The sequence below is a fragment of the Mustela nigripes genome, chromosome 3, assembly GCF_022355385.1.
Source record: "Mustela nigripes isolate SB6536 chromosome 3, MUSNIG.SB6536, whole genome shotgun sequence".
NCBI lineage: Eukaryota > Metazoa > Chordata > Mammalia > Carnivora > Mustelidae > Mustela > Mustela nigripes.
In genome coordinates, this window is record NC_081559.1 from 178000745 (window position 1) to 178018735 (window position 17991).

General features: G+C 38.8%; 1 protein-coding gene across 2 annotated transcripts in view; it reads right to left on the reverse strand.

Annotated features, from left to right (window-relative positions):
* Nucleotides 1-512: 512 nt before the first annotated feature.
* TAF2 (TATA-box binding protein associated factor 2) overlaps nt 513-17991 on the reverse strand; it is an 89767-nt gene continuing 72288 nt past the window's right edge. For both annotated transcript variants that reach the window (XM_059395087.1, XM_059395086.1), the window contains 2 exons: nt 12541-12663; nt 513-1950 (listed from right to left, as the gene is read on the reverse strand). In XM_059395087.1, coding sequence (XP_059251070.1) covers nt 1688-1950; nt 12541-12663 — 386 coding nt within the window. In that variant the 3' untranslated portion in view covers nt 513-1687. The remainder of the gene's footprint in view (nt 1951-12540; nt 12664-17991) is intronic.

A 17991-nucleotide genomic window follows, 5' to 3' on the forward strand; every position in this document is an offset into this window, starting at 1 on the left:
ACAATGCTGGATACACAACACGTCATTAAGTTATACAGCTTTGCTATTATTTGTCACCATCTTCCAACATCACTAATAATTATTTTGAAATACATCCTTACTATTTTCAAAGTTGGGAATTCTGTAAATGGTATCACACTGCACACCGTGACAAAATGTTCCACTTTCCAAAAATAATTTCAGTGGGCCAACACTAAATTAATTGGAATCTTGAAATAACTGCCATGCAGGCCCTTCACCATCTCATCACATTCCCTTTCACATACAGCCTCCAAGTCAACTGCACTTCTTTTCAACTCTGGAGCATCCCCTTACTTTCCTCCATACTTTTGGAAAAAACACCGTTTCTTTTACTGAGAGAATTTTCCCCATCTCTACTGAAATCATTCTCCCTAGCAAGACCAGCTCAGATCCCGCCGTAAACAAAGCCTGCAGCTTTGTGGACAGGTACGTGATATACATACACAAAGAGAAGGGTAACAAAGATATAAAAAGACACAAAGGCAGAATGGTCAATTTAAAAAGTTATTTATTAAACAAGTTAAACACAACTAAAAGTATATTTACTTAAAAGTCCAATATTACTGGATCCCTTTGAGACATCTATTCTGGAAGAAATACTTTGTCAAGCTAATGGTACGAGAAATGATAAAAATAGAACAGGTATGAAAAACATTTTAAATAAACAAACAATAAAGCACATGGTAAATTCAGAAATAAAAACACACTAACTATTTAAGTATGAAACCAAAATGTTTCATATATTTTTAAATGTTTCTGGTATACTTACATGAGGGCTGACTTGTCTATCTCTGAGTTAGTAAACACCATATAAACACCTTTTTAAGGTATTGGACTTTGCGTTATGTAGAAATAATTTTAGATTATGTGTCGGGTGTGTAAACTGTCTACATTTAACAAACATATTCTATATATGAACATATTCACTTATACTTAATGAAAAAAGAACTTAAAATTTAAACATCTTGATTTAAGAACTGTGGCTTTGAGAGTTCTATTAAATTCCAACATCATAATCCCCCCCCCCCAAATTTTTTTTTTTAAAGAGCTGCTTCTAAAAATTTCAGTGTTTTAGGGCAAAAGAAAATATCATGCCATCTTGTTCACAAATTCTGATGTTTAGCCTCTATGGTTAACACAAAAAATACCATGTAATACAGAAGATTCCTATGGAAAAGCCTCAGTCTTTCTCAGTAGTTCCCAATAGTGTCATACAAGATTTCACTGGAAATAGTGGTTTCACCACAGATCTGGCAGTAGCTTGTTTAAAACATCACTTTGCCCCATAACATCCATCAAAGACTTTAAAACATAATTGATTTTGGCAGTACACATGAAGACCATGATGTGAATGGGAACTGCCAGTGGCTATGAGGGCCTTTACGAAGTTTGGCTGAGTGTGTGTGCGTGTGCGTGCACGTGTGTGTGGTCTAAGGAGGAAATGGGGAGGAAACGGTTGATTCGGAACTATAAAACATTCTTCTAATTAGTTCTCAACTGCATAAATAACACAAGTCAAATGTTTAGAACTTACATAGATTCTGAATTTCTATGAGAAAGGCAACTATTTTTTTGTCGGTTTCCTTTTATCATTCTTTACAGAGAACAAAGCTTTAGTTACATATATTCTTCAGGACACGGAGGCCAAGTGCCCTCTGTCCCCCTCTCAGTCTGAAAGAGAAGGAGAACGGACAGACCTGCCGCTGGCCGGGCTGGAGAAGGTGAAAGGCTCTTTGTCCTTCTCCTTACTCTCGTGCTTGTGCTTGTGCTTATGCTTATGCTTGTGCTTCTTCTTCTTCTTCTTGTGCTCGTGGTGATGGTGGTGGTGGTGGTCGCTATGTTTGGAGGACGCAGTCTCCTTAGTAAACACTGAGAGCGGAGCCGCTGCCACTGGGTGCATAGCCATCTCCAGAGGGGACTGTTCCTTCCCTTCAAGATTAAAGATACCCAGATGAATCCCACTGATAACAAGGGAAGTGAAATGAAAGTAAGAGAGAGCTGATGGGCAGCACAGAAAAGAGGGTCTCCCAAGTGCTTACCACGTCCGTGAGAATTATTAGGAATGAGAGAAGTAGCTGAAGAAGATATCCAGCCGGTCAGTCACACACACAGAAGTGTTCAGCATGTGGCCAGGACACAAATATTTCAATTCCTTACAGTTTATACCAATTACGATATATACCAGTGTGTTACCAAACCATCTTTTACAAGTTAGCACTTATGTTTTAAAGTACTATAATGATAAGAATGATTACATGAGTGTGTTATAACTTAAGACCCACATTCATCCTTCCACTGTAGCCCGTTTAACTACAGCTCGAGCCTAAGGTACTGGGCGGGAAATGGCAGTACTTTACTTCTGCACCGAAGACCCACTTACATACACACGGAAACCTGTTACACTGGTTACGGATAATGACAGTGCAGCAAAAATTACATTTGGCTAAGTTCCTGAAGGTAAGTTCTTGGGAACAGATAGGCAAAAGTGAACTTTTAAGTAGGTTTAGCGCACTTAAGAAAACTAGAAAAGGCAGTTAGTGTATACAAGGAACATCTCTACTTAAAAAGGTAAGAGTAGTGTCACACACACACACACACACACACACACAAGAAAAGAAGAGAGAAAGGTGAGAGACAGGGAGACCTAGGCTCTTGAACAGATCCAGCTATTAACCTTCAGCCTGCATCTTCCTTCTTTTTACTTCACCTAAAAAAAATAATCAAATGTTTTGGAAAGTTCTTTTCATTTAGTATTCTATCAGTCCAGGAGTCTACAGCAGGAGTTCGTAGACTCTAGTGTACAACAATTTCTCGCTTCCTGCACTGCTGCAATCCCGAGGAAGACTTCTCTCCGTTCGACTCTGGACTGAAGGCACTGCTGTACAGGCAGCCAGCTAAGGCAAGCCCAAGGTTCATCTTGGACACCCGCTTTTCTCAATCCGGGTGGTCACCAAATCTCGTTGGCTTTCACATACAAATACGCCATTCGCCTGCCCCTACCCTGTCTGTAACCATATGAATTCAAACCACTTTGCCTCATCTGGATGGCCGCCCCAGTCCCCTGTGAACTGATTCCTCTGCCTAAAGTGTATTACACTCAAACCCGTATTTTGCACAGCTGCACCGAAGCTGATTTCACCCCACAGGTGTTAGTCGGCAGTATCTGAAAACACTGTGGTCACAACTGAGGCAGGACTGGGGGTGGAAGTGATATGGGCCTCCAGTGGGTAGAGCCTTGGGATGCACAGGACATCACATCACGCACAGGACAGCTCCTACAACAACAAATTCTCAGGCCCAAAATGTTAATACTGTTTAAGCTGGAAGACCCTGCTGCGTAATGACCTTCCTAAACACAAAGCTATCCATAATTACCTGCTCAAAAACTCAGTTGGTTTTAAAAACAACAACAACAAAAAGAACCACTCAGTTGGTTTTACTAACAGAATAAAAGTCAAACTCCTTGGACTTAAACACAACAGTTTCTGAAAATATAGGTTTTTACCCAAACTAGCTAAAAAACCAAGCTTTTCACTGAAATGGACCTTTAAAGTAAATTCTCAGCACTAATTTTGATCCAAACTAGCCCCAAACCATGGATCTTACCACAACAGACATCACCACATAAGTTTCTTAAAAATCAGATTTTACTGATGACTTACAATCTGTCCTGAACCCACAATTCCAGCCTTATGTTCCCCTGTCACTTTCCATGCACTTGAGGGTAGCCCTTCGTTAACCGTGAATTTGTAAATGCTACTTCCTATGCTCGAAACGCCCTTCCCTTATTTGTATGACCCACAGATTCCCTTAACAAGTAACAGAACTATAGGGGGAACTGGGGAAAATAATGATAAACTGAACAGATCTCAGTCCTCCTGCCATTTACGAATGAGCTGACAAGAAATTGGGTAGGTATAACCAAGGAATAAAAAGACAAAAGAGAGTGAACCAGTAGCACAACAGGAAACTTAAATGAGTTGTGTGGGGATCAGAGGCAAACTTCTGCAAGGAAGTAATGTTTAAATGGTAACCTAAAGCAGACAAAGGGATTAAAAAGAATTTCATGCTCTTTAATGATTTAAAATAGCTCAAATGTCATTTCTTTAAGAAGTGTTCCCCAAACTGCCCAAAAAGAATTTGTTCTTTCATGTTCCCACAACATAATACAGAAAGGAAATTCTAGCACAGAGAACTCAAGTGACTTGCCCAAGGCAGCACAGGCAGCTCTAAACCTGCCTCCAGCCTGCATGCTTCCCTCCCCACCCCCGCCCCCTCCCCCACACCCCCACCCTCCTCTGGCACTGCTGTGCAGGCGGCTGGCTGCCCAGCTTTTCCTTGGTGGGTCTCTTTCATTCCACTTCCAGCATCTTGAGAACAGGCAGGTCTTTCATCTTTGTATCCCAGTGTGTCACCCGGCGTCTAGCACCCCTCCATTTCACCTCCCCACCCCTGCCAAAGCTTGCTAAACAAATGAATTCATACAACAGAAATATCTAGTAGCTGTGTTTCTTTTAGAGAGGATGTCCCGTGAACTTAATCCAACAAAATGAAATGTGAAGGTCACTAATTTTGCAACGAGAGGGATAAAGCACAGAAACTATTAAAGACCATTCATTCACCTGGTACTGACGGGCTACTATACTTCTTTTGTGTTGGGCACTGTGCCAACATTTCAGGACAAATGAATAAATCAAGATTCTTGATCTCACAGATTCATATTTTACTACTATAAAATTATAGTTTTATATTCATGATACTTTGGTAAAGACATTACTAATAATGATGCATGAGCTAATAACAGAGATTATTTACATACACAGCAAGTTTAGGGATCTGTATCTTTTGCAATTAACTGGTAACCAAGAGAGTATTCAGAAAAATTTTGAGAGATATCAGCCAAATATACCACCATAAGTAAGATTTTAATTTAGATTTTAAATAAATTACACAAGTAGGTTTCCAAAATATGAGAAAATAAGTCCATACCTAACAGGATACAGAGCGAGGTGATAAGAAGAAGTGGTAAGAGACTTTAAAGTCTCATGAACAAATCCCTTCAGATCCTACCTCATAATTTAGTCAGTCTAAAACAACAGATTATGAGGGTTCCAACTGGCTGTCTGCACTAAGAGTCTAGGTCCTCTTCTGCGCTGAGAGAAGTTTCATCATCCTAAACACCTGCCAAGCTACTTGGATTGCAGAAAAACCAATAATTACATTGGAAACTGTACTTCCTAGCAGAGGCAACTGCCAGAGACAACTGAGCATACTTGGGTATATTCTTTTCCAAGGAATACTTATAATCACTTCAAAGTCCAATCTCTTGTCTAATGGCCTTATACTCAGTATCAAAGATACACTGAGGGGTGCCCGGGTGGCTCAGTCATTAACCGTCTGCCTTTGGCTCAGGTCAGGATCCCAACATCCTGGGAACGAGCCCCACATCGGGCTCCTGCTTGGTGGGAAGCTCGCTTCTCCCTCTCCCACTCCCCCTGCTTGTGCTCCCTCTCTCGCAGTGTCTCTCTGTCAAATAATTAAATAAAATCTTTAAAAAAAAAACACACTGATTGTAAATCTTGCATGTCTCTTGATTTGTATTTAGCCTATTAATAAGACAATGGATTAACTTGATCCAAAGATAAAGGTGTTAGGAACCAGGGTTCCCAGGACAAATGACTGATTTTTGACTGGGCAGAATATTTACAAAATGAACTTGAAATATCTGGTATAATGGCAAGGAAGTTACATTCTTCTCAAAAGACCCAAGAGTCAACTTCTAAGAGTTTTAACTGTCCAAAGATGAGAAAAATTTGAATAGTGATCAGAACAATAACTAAGGGACTGGAATTAATTAGCTCCCCACTGGAGGATGCTAGTTAGCCAAATTACTATTCAGGAAATTATTAAATAAAAAGAGAAGCCATTACCTTTCTCCCTCTATATAATCTATACCACTGGGTAATAATAGATGAGGGGGACTTCAGCTTTACAAAAATAAACCAGTTTATAAAAGTGGAAAGATGAATGAGAATAGCACCATCTTGTAAGGCGCCTGGGTGGATCAGTCCATTGAGTGTCTGACCCTCTTGATTTTGGCTCAGGTCATGATCTCAGAGTCGTGAGACTGAGCCCTGCATCAGGTTCCATGATCAGCAGGGAGTGTGCTCTAGATTCTCTCTCTCCCTTCGTCCCTCTCCCTGCTCGCACATGCGCACGCTCTCTCTAAATAAATTAATAAAGTCTTAAAAAAAAAAAAAAAGGCATATCAGCATCTTGCAACCCGTAGTGAAATAATGGATCTAGACCTTAATCACCTTAGCAGCTAACCTCAATTCTTAATCACAGGAAACCAACTGAGGGTTGCTGGAGGGGGGGGCGGGATGGGGTCACTGGGGGATGGGCATTAAGGAGGGCACGTGACGGAATGAGCACTGGGTGTTAGAGAAGACTGATGAATCACTGAACTCCACATCTGAAACTAATAATACATTATATGTTAATTAATTGAATTTAAGTTAAAGAATTTAAAATATGTAAAAATAAATAAAATCTAACTTCCACTATTTAAAAAAAAAAATAAAGTCAACCAGACATCATACGTTACCAGATGGAAGAGCACGACGCCATCTATAAACCTGAATACAATTAAGCTTCTATACCCAACTACAAATTTACAGGAAATAAAGAGGACTCTAACACGTTAATTATACCATGGTATAGAATTACCAAAACACAGACTTGAAAACTACAATTAAAACCCTCATTTCTTTAACAATTACAATTATAGAAGGGAAGAAAAGAGAGAAAAAGGTAAAACTTGAACATTAAAACGATGTAAAGGATATAACCAACTGCAATGTGAAGACGTGGATAATGATTCAAAAAAATAAAGTGTTAAAAATAAATATCAGAATAACTGAAACTTATACAATGACTGGGTATTTAAAAGTATGAAAAAAATTAATTTTTTTAAAGTATAAGAATGTTACTGTGGTTAAGACTCTATTAAAGTCCTCAACTTTTAGAGATCTATATTAAGCTGTTCATGAATAAAGTGATGATATGTGGGATCTGTTTCAAAATAGTTCATGAGAGTGGAAATGGATAAGGATATAGACCACACAAGACTGACATGAGCTGATCACTGCAGAAGCTGAGTAACGGATGGATGGGATTCATTACACTAGTCTGACGCCTTCACAGCTTTCCATAATAAAGTGTTTTTTGTTTTATTTTTATTTAATTTTATTTATTTATTTGACAGTCAGGGATCACAAGTAGGCAGACAGGCAGGCAGAGAGAGGGGTGGAGAAGCAGACTTCCCCCTGAGCAGAGAGCCCGACTCGGGGCTCGATCCCAGGACCCTGGGATCATGACCTCAGCCGAAGGCAGAGGCTTAACCCACCGAGCCACCCAGGCCCGCCCCATAATAAAGTGTTTTTTAAAAAGGAGAAGTTAAGGCAGTTGAATACTATCCATGAAAATGCTAAACGCCCATACTTTGTGATTTAGAACATTCAGTTCTAGAAATCTATCCCACAGGGGCACCTGGGTGGCTCAGTGGGTTAAAGCCTCTGCCTTAGGCTCAGGTCATGATCCCAGGATCCTGGGACAGAGCCCCGTGTCGGGCTCTCTGCTCGGCGGGGAGTCTGCTTCCCTCTCTCTCTGCCTGCCTCTCTGCCTACTTGTGATCTCTCTGTGTCAAATAAATAGAAATCTATCCCACAACAAATGTGCTCATGCATATGTTCAAAGACACATATACAAAAATATTCGCTGGAATAGTGCCCTTTAACAGCAGAACATCTGATAAAACCTAATGCTACTCCATCACCACCACCACCCCTTAGCTCTTAAAGTTTTCACTTATTATAGACAATATCTATTTCTATATACTGAGATTATTTGAGAGAGAAAACATGTACGTGTGCGGGGTGGGAGGAGGTGGCGCAGAGGGACGGAGAGAGAGAAGTTCAAGCTTGACTCCCCGCTGAGCCTGACAACAAGGCAGGGCTCAACCTCGTAATCCTGAGAGATCATGACCTGAGGTGAAATCAAGAGTCAGACCCACTGACTGAGCCACCCAGGACCCCCAACAAAATATATTTTTATGTTTGTTTGCCCAATCTCTCTTTCCTGGATAATTTTACCAGGTCAAAGCCAAGGTGATAAGAAAGTACAAATTCCTTCCCATGTGGAACTGTATTAACAGTTGGATTTGGGGCACATAGGAGTTGACTTTCACATTAGCATGAGGTCATGTTTAGAATCTCTACTGAGAAAAATGCATATATTACCATCCCTAAGACACATTTACAAACATAATTTTACACTATCATTTCAGGGGTTTATCAGATTGCTGGGAACTTGAGGCCCACCCAAGGTGAGGCAGCACTCATTTTAAGCTTAAGAAAGTCCTTTCAGTGACCTGAAAGATATGTCTCTATGATAGATAGCACATATATCAAAAAAAGGATATATATAATTCAGAATATATTTTCCTATTTCATGTTATATGAAAAGAAAAAACACATGGTCTTTTCTTTTTTTTATAACAATCTCACTTTAATTAACTTTTTTTTTTTTTTAACTTATTTGACAGAGAGAGATAGCAAGAGAGGGAACACAAGCAGGGGGAGTGGAGGAGAGAGAAGCAGGCTTCCTGCAGAGTGGGGAGCCCAATGTGGGGCTCTGTCCCAGGACCCTGGCATTATGACCTGAGCCAAAGGCAGACACTTAACGACTAAGTCACCTAGGTGCCCACTAATGCTCTGTTTTGTTGTTTTACCCAACATTAAATCTTTCCTAGAGATCTAGTAAAATGCACTATGGATAAGGATTTTAGCTGCAGTCAATTTAACAAATGCAAAATAAACCAAACAGTACTTAATAGAGGGCTAATGCAGAAGCTTCTCAGCCCATCTGATTAAAGTGTTATTAACAGTCAGTAACCTGCTAATTCTCTTAAATTCGTTCACATTAGGTATATGTTTAAACTTAACACAAAACCTGCAGTCTTTATTAGGAAAAGTATGAAGTCTAGTCTTTGGATTCTTTAGATCACTGTAAAAAATAAAGTGAGTAAATTTTAAAATTTAAGTTAAAAAACCAAGTCTGTTTTTGATATTAGAGTTTCAAAAGAAAGAACCAGTACTCTCAAGATATATATGTATCTTTTTGTGGGAAAGAGTTTGTGCACTAGCACAGTGCTTTTCTGACTTATGCTAGGTGCTACACAACACAGGAGTCCCAGCTCGGCAAAACTACAGGAACTCTTCTTTCTTTCTGCCCCACAGAAAGCACGAGGGATTTCCCTCTGCCCCTGTGCCTGTCCCTCCTCTGTGCTTCATCACAAGCCTCCCAGCAACTTGGAAGATAGACAGGCATCACAGCTGCAGTGGGGGAGAAATCTTGGGAGGCTCTAAGGCCTCGGTTCCTTGCCTCCGGGAGTGGCTGGCCGGGGTTGGGGGGAGGTGACAGTAAAGGAAGGAAGGAAAATATCCCTGCCACTTCTCTTTTCTTACACCCAAATGGCTTAACCTGTCACACATATCATCCCTAAAATATTCTTCTATCATAAGCAAGGAATGAGAAAACTGGAGGGAAAAAAGAACAAACCAGAAAATATGACCTCTCCACCACTTAAAAGTTTCCACCTCTTCTTTATTTTACCTACAGCCCCATTTGTTCTCTATCCCCCACGCCCCAGATGACATCTGCAACACATGCCAGTTCTCAATTATCACCGGTTTGTTGGCTCTAAGGGAGCCATCTCAGAATTCATCCCAGAGAAGCAGGCGCCCAGCCTCAAAAGCCTTGGACCGAAGGAGACAGCATAAATGAGTAAGCACTATTCCAAGCACAACACAAAATGGAAGGCACATGCCAGCTTAAGAGGACCTCTCAGTTAACCCTTTTCTGATAGAAGCTAGAAATCGACATTTTTATGTGTAATCTCTTTTTAGTAAACTACTTCAAAAATTTTTCCAAGACTTCTATAGACCAAGTAAAAGATGCCTCAGTTGGGGGCATCTGGGTGGCTCAGTCATTAGGCGTCTGCCTTCAGGTTGGGTCATGGTCCCAGGGTCCTGGGATCAGGCCCGAGTCAGGCTCCCTGCTCTGAGGGAGGCCTGCTTCTCCCTCTCCCACTCCTCCTGCTTATGTTCTCTCTTTCCCTGTCAAATAAACAAATAAAATCTTAATTTAAAAAAAAAAAGAAAAGGTCCCTCAGTTGGATGTGCTGAGGAAGGTTCCAAATAAGGGTCATTTGTGAACTCTAATCTAGAATCCCTTAGAGAACGAAGAGAGGTCACTGCTTCCCTTACTTAAACTGGTTCTACACCTCCTCTTCTCAGCCCTCCACTCACAACCCCAGGCCAGACTAGCTACCACCACAAGGGACCCTGGCTCCTTCTGGGAGGCAGGAAGAGAGGAAGTTCCTGTTTTACTGCCAATTTTGAGCTGGGCTGAAGTTGTGCTTCTAACATCCCAAAAGATGGAGCTCTAAGTGCCCCTTCTATCAAAAACATTGTTACACACAGTGGCTAAGTCTGACTTTTATTCTTCATGTATGGTGTACCTTAAAAGAGATTTTAACTTTGTAGGCTAGTTTGGGAGTTACCTATCAAATGTAACAATGTGTCTATGGGAAAACCACACTTAAAATTCCAAAATAAATACATGTACAGATAATCTTCAGGAACCATTTGTAAAATGAAGGTTTTCTAAATTCTCATAATATCACTATTGAACTTTAAGACTTGCTCACTGGCCACAGGGTACCAAATAGCCTAAACATATTTAAAGAAAATTACAAAAGCACTTTAAAAATATATTCACAATTAAGGTTTTATAGATCAGTCTAAATAATATACTGGTATATGTGTTGCCTCATGTCATAAAAGGGTCCTAGCAACCAAAGTTAACATTCCTATTTCCCAGCATTAGCCCTACGTATCCTCTTCCTAATCTTCCCACACAATGTCATGAGAACTACAAGACCTAGTAAAGTAAGATTCCACAAAACAGTAAAGATGGGTTTTTTAAAGCGATATGACACTATGATACAACGGCACATCAGTTGGCACAAAAAGGTGTTAGTGAGAGTGCCACATCACAAAGAAAAACCAAGCATACTCAGATTCTTCTCTGGAATAGGAATTCATGCAACAGGCAGAAACATTACTCTCAAACTATAGCAAGAGGTCTGAAACACCCTGAGTGCTAATGTAATTAAAAATGTGGGAAAGTTTTCATGTTTAGTAAAATTTTAATAAGTATAATGGTAATAAAGCAAAATTAACCAAAATCAAAAATAAAACCAAGAGAATACAAAATTGCCAAGGCCAAGAAATGTCAAAATTCACTTATCAAACGAAGTGATAAGGTCTCCAGCTGATTTCCTTCTGAAATAAATTCTGTATGAATCAATATGAGTAAATGTATAGAGCAGCACACAGAGAGATATAAGAAAGCAACAGTCTGGGCTCTCAATACCAGAATATTCTGAGATGTTGCTTTGGTTTGATTTAATCAAAGTTGACCTTCAGCTCCTCAAATCAATAAACAGTTACTCTTTTGTTTGTATCATAAAAATATGGTTTATGTAAGCAAAATCCATCTGTTAGCATCTTAAAATCTGACTGATGACTTTTGGAAAAACTATTCTTTAAAAATAATTTTGCTCATGTATCCTGTTTTTCACTCCCTGTTCTTCCAAAACTTGAGGACTGAATCTTTGCTCAACAGCACTGAATGCTTACTCGTTATCTAGATTACAATCTTTTTTTTTTTTTAGTAAGCAACTAAAAACATAGTAGCGGAAGACAATGTAAAACAGAACAGGTAAAAAACACATCTGAACTGGAATATTTTTCATAAACTTAAACCCAATTAATATTTAATAACTGAAAAGATAGAACATCCTAGTTTCATAGTATGGCATCTAGTCTTCAGGACTGACTACGGATGAACAATTATAAAATTTTCAGGGGGAGAGGAAAGGAGAAATAAGTGGGTGACTTTCCCATTTTTCAAAAGAATGTGAAAGGTGCAGATCTGATGGTGTCTACTGACGCTGGCATTTTTAATGTTATAATACTCTAAGAAAAATCATTGCAAAAAAAGAGCAATAATGGGTATTTTTAAATGGTATAATGAGGGATGATTTTTTTTTTCTCCTTTCAACTCTTTTCTCACTTCCAAGTTTTATATAATAGGAATGCACTATTTTCAAAAAGTAAAAAGTCTAGTCTAAAATATTCTTAGGGGCACCTGGGTAGCTCAGTTGGTTAAATGTCCAACTCAGCTTAGGTCTTGATCTCAGGGTCGTGAGTTCAAGTTCCATGCTGGGCTCCAAGCTGGGTCCAGAGCCTACTTAAAACTAAATAAATCAAATATTCTTTATGTTAGATAAAACAAAGTCTGTATTTTTCATGTATTTTTTTAAGTTGATAAACTCTGTAAAGTTTGTAGCTTTGTTCTTGAGCAAAATAATAATAGTAATAATAATTTCACCTGTTCCCTTCCGTGCAAGTTCCATACTCCACTGGGGTTTTGTGGTGGGTGTGCCATCGCAGCCTGGTGAGTGTTGGGGTATTAAAGCAGATCGGGAGCTGGCTGGCCGGTATTTAGAGAGCCCTAGAATGCCAAGGAAGAGGGAAAAGAGGTATTTATTTCTTGGTTTACTAAAAGAAGAAAAAAGCTTGACCTGCTTTTATCGGTTATCCTTAAAACCAGAAGCAGTTCAATAGTAGAATTCTAATAATAAAAAGAATACTCCTAACTACTAAAGATCCCATTTGATTTTAATCCTTTGTCATGATTCCTATATGCTTAAGTCTAAGAACAACACATACTCAGGAAAGACAGTGAAGTGTGACTGGCCTGCTAAGTACATAAAGTGGATTCTATATTTGAGGTGGAAACCGTATTTTATATTATGTGTGTGGAATTTTGCATATAGTCAAGTTTCTTTGCTCCCCTGAAAATTTGCTGATAAATTCTATTGTAATATTTACTCAAGAAAAAGGTAAAAGTAATCTAGGGGTTACAGAAGACATTTCAAACAGGAAATGTTTTAATGGCATGATGTGGACAGCACTGGAGGAGCTATCAGGAAACCTTGGCTCTGATTCCAAATTATCAACAAATTAGATAATCCAGGTAAGACATTATGTCATCATGTCTCAAGTCCTTTATTTGTCACTTGGAAAAGTTCTAAGGTCAGTCTAGATCTGAGCTGGCTATGAGTCTAGACCTCAGCTGATACCTGAGTACATCATTTAGGGCAAGTGACCTTATACTTCTCTCTTGAGTTTACTTATCTATAAAATGGATTGAACAGATAAATAGTTGTTAAGATCTCTTAAATCAGAAAAGATTAAGAATTCATGACCTTTCAGTTTTCAAATGTATCTCAGGCTCATATTCTTCTACCTGATGTCAGTTCTCAAATTCTACTAGCTTATCTCAGATCCCTAAATAGTGAAAAATAATTTTTGTCTCAAAACTAAAATTTAATAAAAAGCAGACCAAGGTAGGTAAGGAGGCCTTTGCACAAATATAGCAAGAAAGAAAAACAAGAAGAAAAAAGAAAAAAATATCATTTAAACGTAAAGGTCATAAAAAGATAATCAGTATGGAATATAAATAAATACTCCCTTTTTTTCAATAAAAAGAAAACAGGAACAGTACCCAGAAAAAAAAATAAAAAATACTCATATTTCCAATAAAAAATGAATTATAAAGTAAACTTGAGGGTGTCTGGCTGGCTCAGTCAATAAAGCATAATATGACTCTTGATCTTAGTATCACTGAGTTCAAGCCCACATTGGGCCTAGAGATTATTTAAAAAAAAAAAAAGTAAACTAAACTTGATTTATCATTTACAATTAATTAACAAGTACCTTTTAAGTTATTACAGTGGTAACAAAACAGTACTATGCATACAAAAATGATAAAGGATAAATAAATGAAAATTAATAAATTCCATCTTACATATCAACATGGATGACTTTAGAAGCATAATGTTCACTGAGAAAAGTTAAGCCACACTGGTTATCATACCATTTTCATAAAATTAAAAAAACAAGTGCAAGGAAATCCTGTATTTATGTGGCATACTATAAAGAAAAGCAACAGAACGATTAAGAAAAAGTAAAAAAGGAAACTGAAGATAGTTTTTACTTCTAGTGCAAAAGCAGGTGAACAGAACCAGAAAGAGGCACAGAGGGAATGACCCTGGCATGGAGCCCAAGACAAAGGTTAGAATGTTGAGTACGTTTCAGGTTTTTGTTTGATTACTGTATTTCATACCTTACATGCAAGTTACAACAACATTTTATCCCTAAAAGTTATAAAATGATAACATAAACTAGGTATTTACTCTTCATAAATATTCGGCCCAATATATCTACAACTGTGAAAATCTTCCTTAGGTAAGTAACTCACAATACAGTTAAAACTAATCTTTTCACCAATAACATATTTTGGGAAATTTACCCAAAGAATATAAAGAAACAAAAGCTTCTGTATGAAGATATTCAGTGCAGAATTACCTATAATAAAAAAAATACTTGAAACTAGGCCTAAACACCTACCAACACAGAAAAATAAGGTACATTATAGTCTATCAACCCAATACTATCTCCGGTACTATTTTCTTTTCTTTTTTATTTTTTAAGATTTTATTTATTTATTTGACAGAGAGAGATCACAAGTAGGCAGAGAGGCAGACAGAGAGAGAGAGAGGAGGAAGCAGGCTCCCTGCTGAGCAGAGAGCCCGATCTGGGGACTCGATCCCAGGACCCTGAGATCATGACCTGAGCCGAAGGCAATGGCTTAACCCACTGAGCCACCCAGGCGCCCTCCGGTACTATTTTCAAAAGGAAAGATTATGATGTTTGAGAAATGCATGCAAATATCTCTAGGCAGGCAAAAAGAGAAAGCAGTGTTATGGGAGGCATTGCTTCAAAGTTTAAAATTATGATTACATTATTAAAAAGAAAATAGATCTGGTATTTTATTTTGAAGTTAAGTCAACTACAAAAAAAAAAAAAAAAAAAAAAAAGCTTGGGGGGGAACCCTTAAAGCTACTGGTAGAATTGTTGAATGAATTAAAAAAAAACCACAAATCCAGGAGGAGGAGTCAAGATGGCAGAGAAGTAGCAGGCTGAGACTACATCAGGTAGCAGGAGATCAGACTACATCAGGTAGCAGGAGATCAGCTAGGTAGCTTATCAATCCATGGCAAACACCTACAAATCCAACAGGAGACCAAAGAGAAGAACAGCAACAATTCTAGAAACAGAAAATCGACCACTTTCTGAAAGGTAGGAATGGTGGAGAAGTGAATCCAAAGCCATGGGAAGATAGACTGCAGTGGGAGGGCCAGCTCCCAGCAAGCGGCGGAGCAACGGAGCACAACATCAAGACTTTTAAAAGTCTGTTCCGCTGAGGGACCTCACTCCAGAGGCTAAACTGGGGTGAAGCCCACGCGGGGTCAGCATGGCCCCAGGTCTGGCGGGGTCACAGAAGGATCGGGGGTGTCTGAGTGTCACAGAGCTTGCAGGTATTAGAACGGGGAAGCCGGCTACAGAAACAGAGCCAAGGAGTGAGCTCTCAGCTCAGGGTTACCTTGAACCGGTCGCAGGCTTGGTGAGCTCAGAGCACAGCCAGAGGCCAGGGACATGGGAGTGATTGAGCACTTGTCTCTGAGGGCGCACAGAGGAGTGGGGCCCTGAGCTCTCGGCTCCTCTGGGCTGGAGACCGGGAGGCCGCCATTTTCATCTCCGCCCTCCGGAACTCTATGGAAAGTGCTCAGGGGACAAAAGCTCCCAAAACTGAACCCGAGCAGATTACTTAGCCTGGGTAAGGGCAGTGCAATTCCGCCTGGGGCAAAGACACTTGAGAATCACTACACCAGGCCCCTCCCCCAGAAGATCAACAAGAAATCCAGTCAAGACCAAGTTCACGTACCAAGGAGAACAGCAGAATTACAGAGGAGGAGAAAGCAAAGCATGGAATTCATGGCTTTCTCCCCATGATTCCTTAGTCTTGCAGTTTTTTCTTCTTCTAAATTTTTTTTAACTTTTACCCTTTCCTCTTTTAATGTTTTTAAACTAGTTTATCTTAACAATACCTTTCATTAAAAAAAAATAATAATCGTTTGAAACTTCATTATTATAGTCATATTTTATCCTTCATTGTATCTAACTTTTTATTTTTTGTATATATATAGGGTTTTTTCTTCTAAAAAATTTGGGGTAGAACTTCTTCTAATAGATCAAAATATGCCCTAAATCTAGCTCAAGGCTTGATCTAGTCTCCAACCTGAGCAAAATCTCTCCACTTTCTTTTTCTTTAGTCTCCCAACCAACTTAATCAACTCCCTTTTTAGAAATTAAAAATAAAAAAAATTTTTTTTTCATCCTTATAGGCATATTCCATCCCTTCATTGTGTTTACCCTTACATATGTTTTTCATTCTTTAACATTTTGGGAGGTAGTTTCTTCTAAGAGACCAAAATAATCCCAAAATTAAGTGGGTGACCCTGTTCTAGTCACCAGTCTAATATATATATTTTTTTCTTTTTTATATATTTTTAAAATTTGCTTTCTTTCTTTCTTTTCTTTTTCTTTTCTTTCTGAACTTCTTTTTATTCCCTTTCTCCCCAACCATGATTTGGGGTCTCTTCTGATTTGGCTAAAGCACATTTTCCTGGGGTCTTTGCCACCCTTTTAGTATTTTATTTGCTCCTTCATATATTCTTATCTGGACAAAATGACAAGGCGGAAAAACTCACCACACACACACAAAAGAAAAAGAACAGGAGGCAATACCAAAGGCTAGGGACCTAATCAATACAGACAATGGTAATAAGGCAGTTCTAGAGTTCAGAATGACGATTCTCAAGGTTCTAGCTGGGCTTGAAAAAGGCTTGGAAGATATTAGAGAAACGCTCTCTGGAGAGATAAAAACCCTTTCTGGAGAAATAAAAGAACTAAAATCTAACCAAGTTGAAATAAAAAAAGCTATTAATGAGGTGTAATAAAAAATGGAGGCTCTTACTGCTAGGATAAATGAGGCAGAAGAAAGAATTAGTGATATAGAAGACCAAATGACAGAGAATAAAGAAGCTGAGCAAAAAAGACAAATACCGTACCACGAGGGGAAAATTCGAGAGATAAGTGACACCATAAGATGAAACAACATTAGAATAATTGGGATTCCAAAAGAAGAAGAAAGAGAGAGGAGAGCAGAAGGTATATTAGAGAGAATTATTGTAGAGAATTTCCCTAATACAGCAAAGGGAACAAGCATCAAAATCCAGGAGGTGCAGAGAACCCCCCTCAAAATCCGTAAGAATAGGTCCACACCCTGTCACCTAATAGTAAAATTTAAAAGTCTTAAGCAACAGAGAGAAAATCCTAAAAGCAGCCCAGGAAAAGAAGTATCTAACATACAAAGGTAAAAGCATTAGATTGGCAGCCAACTTATCCACAGAGACCTGGCAGGCCAGAAAGAACTGGCATGATATATTCAGAGCACAAAATGAGAAAAACATGCAGTCAAGAATACTATATCCAGCTAGGCTATCACTGAAAATAGAAGGAGAGATAAAAAGTTTCCAGGACAAACAAAAACTGAAAGAATTTGCAAACACCAAATCAGCTCTACAGAAAATACTGAAAGGGGTCCTCTAAGCAAAGAGAGACCCTAAAAGTAGTAGATCAGAAAGGAACAGAGACAATATACAGTAACAGTCACCTTACAGGCAATACAATGGCACTAAATTCATATCTCTCAATAGTTACCCTGAATGTTAATGGGCTAAAAGCCCCAATCAAAACACACAAGGTATCAGAATGGGTAAAAAAACAAAACCATCAATATGCTGCCTACAAGAAACTCATTTTATACCCAAAGACATCTCCAGATTTAAAGTGAGGAGGTGGAAAACAATTT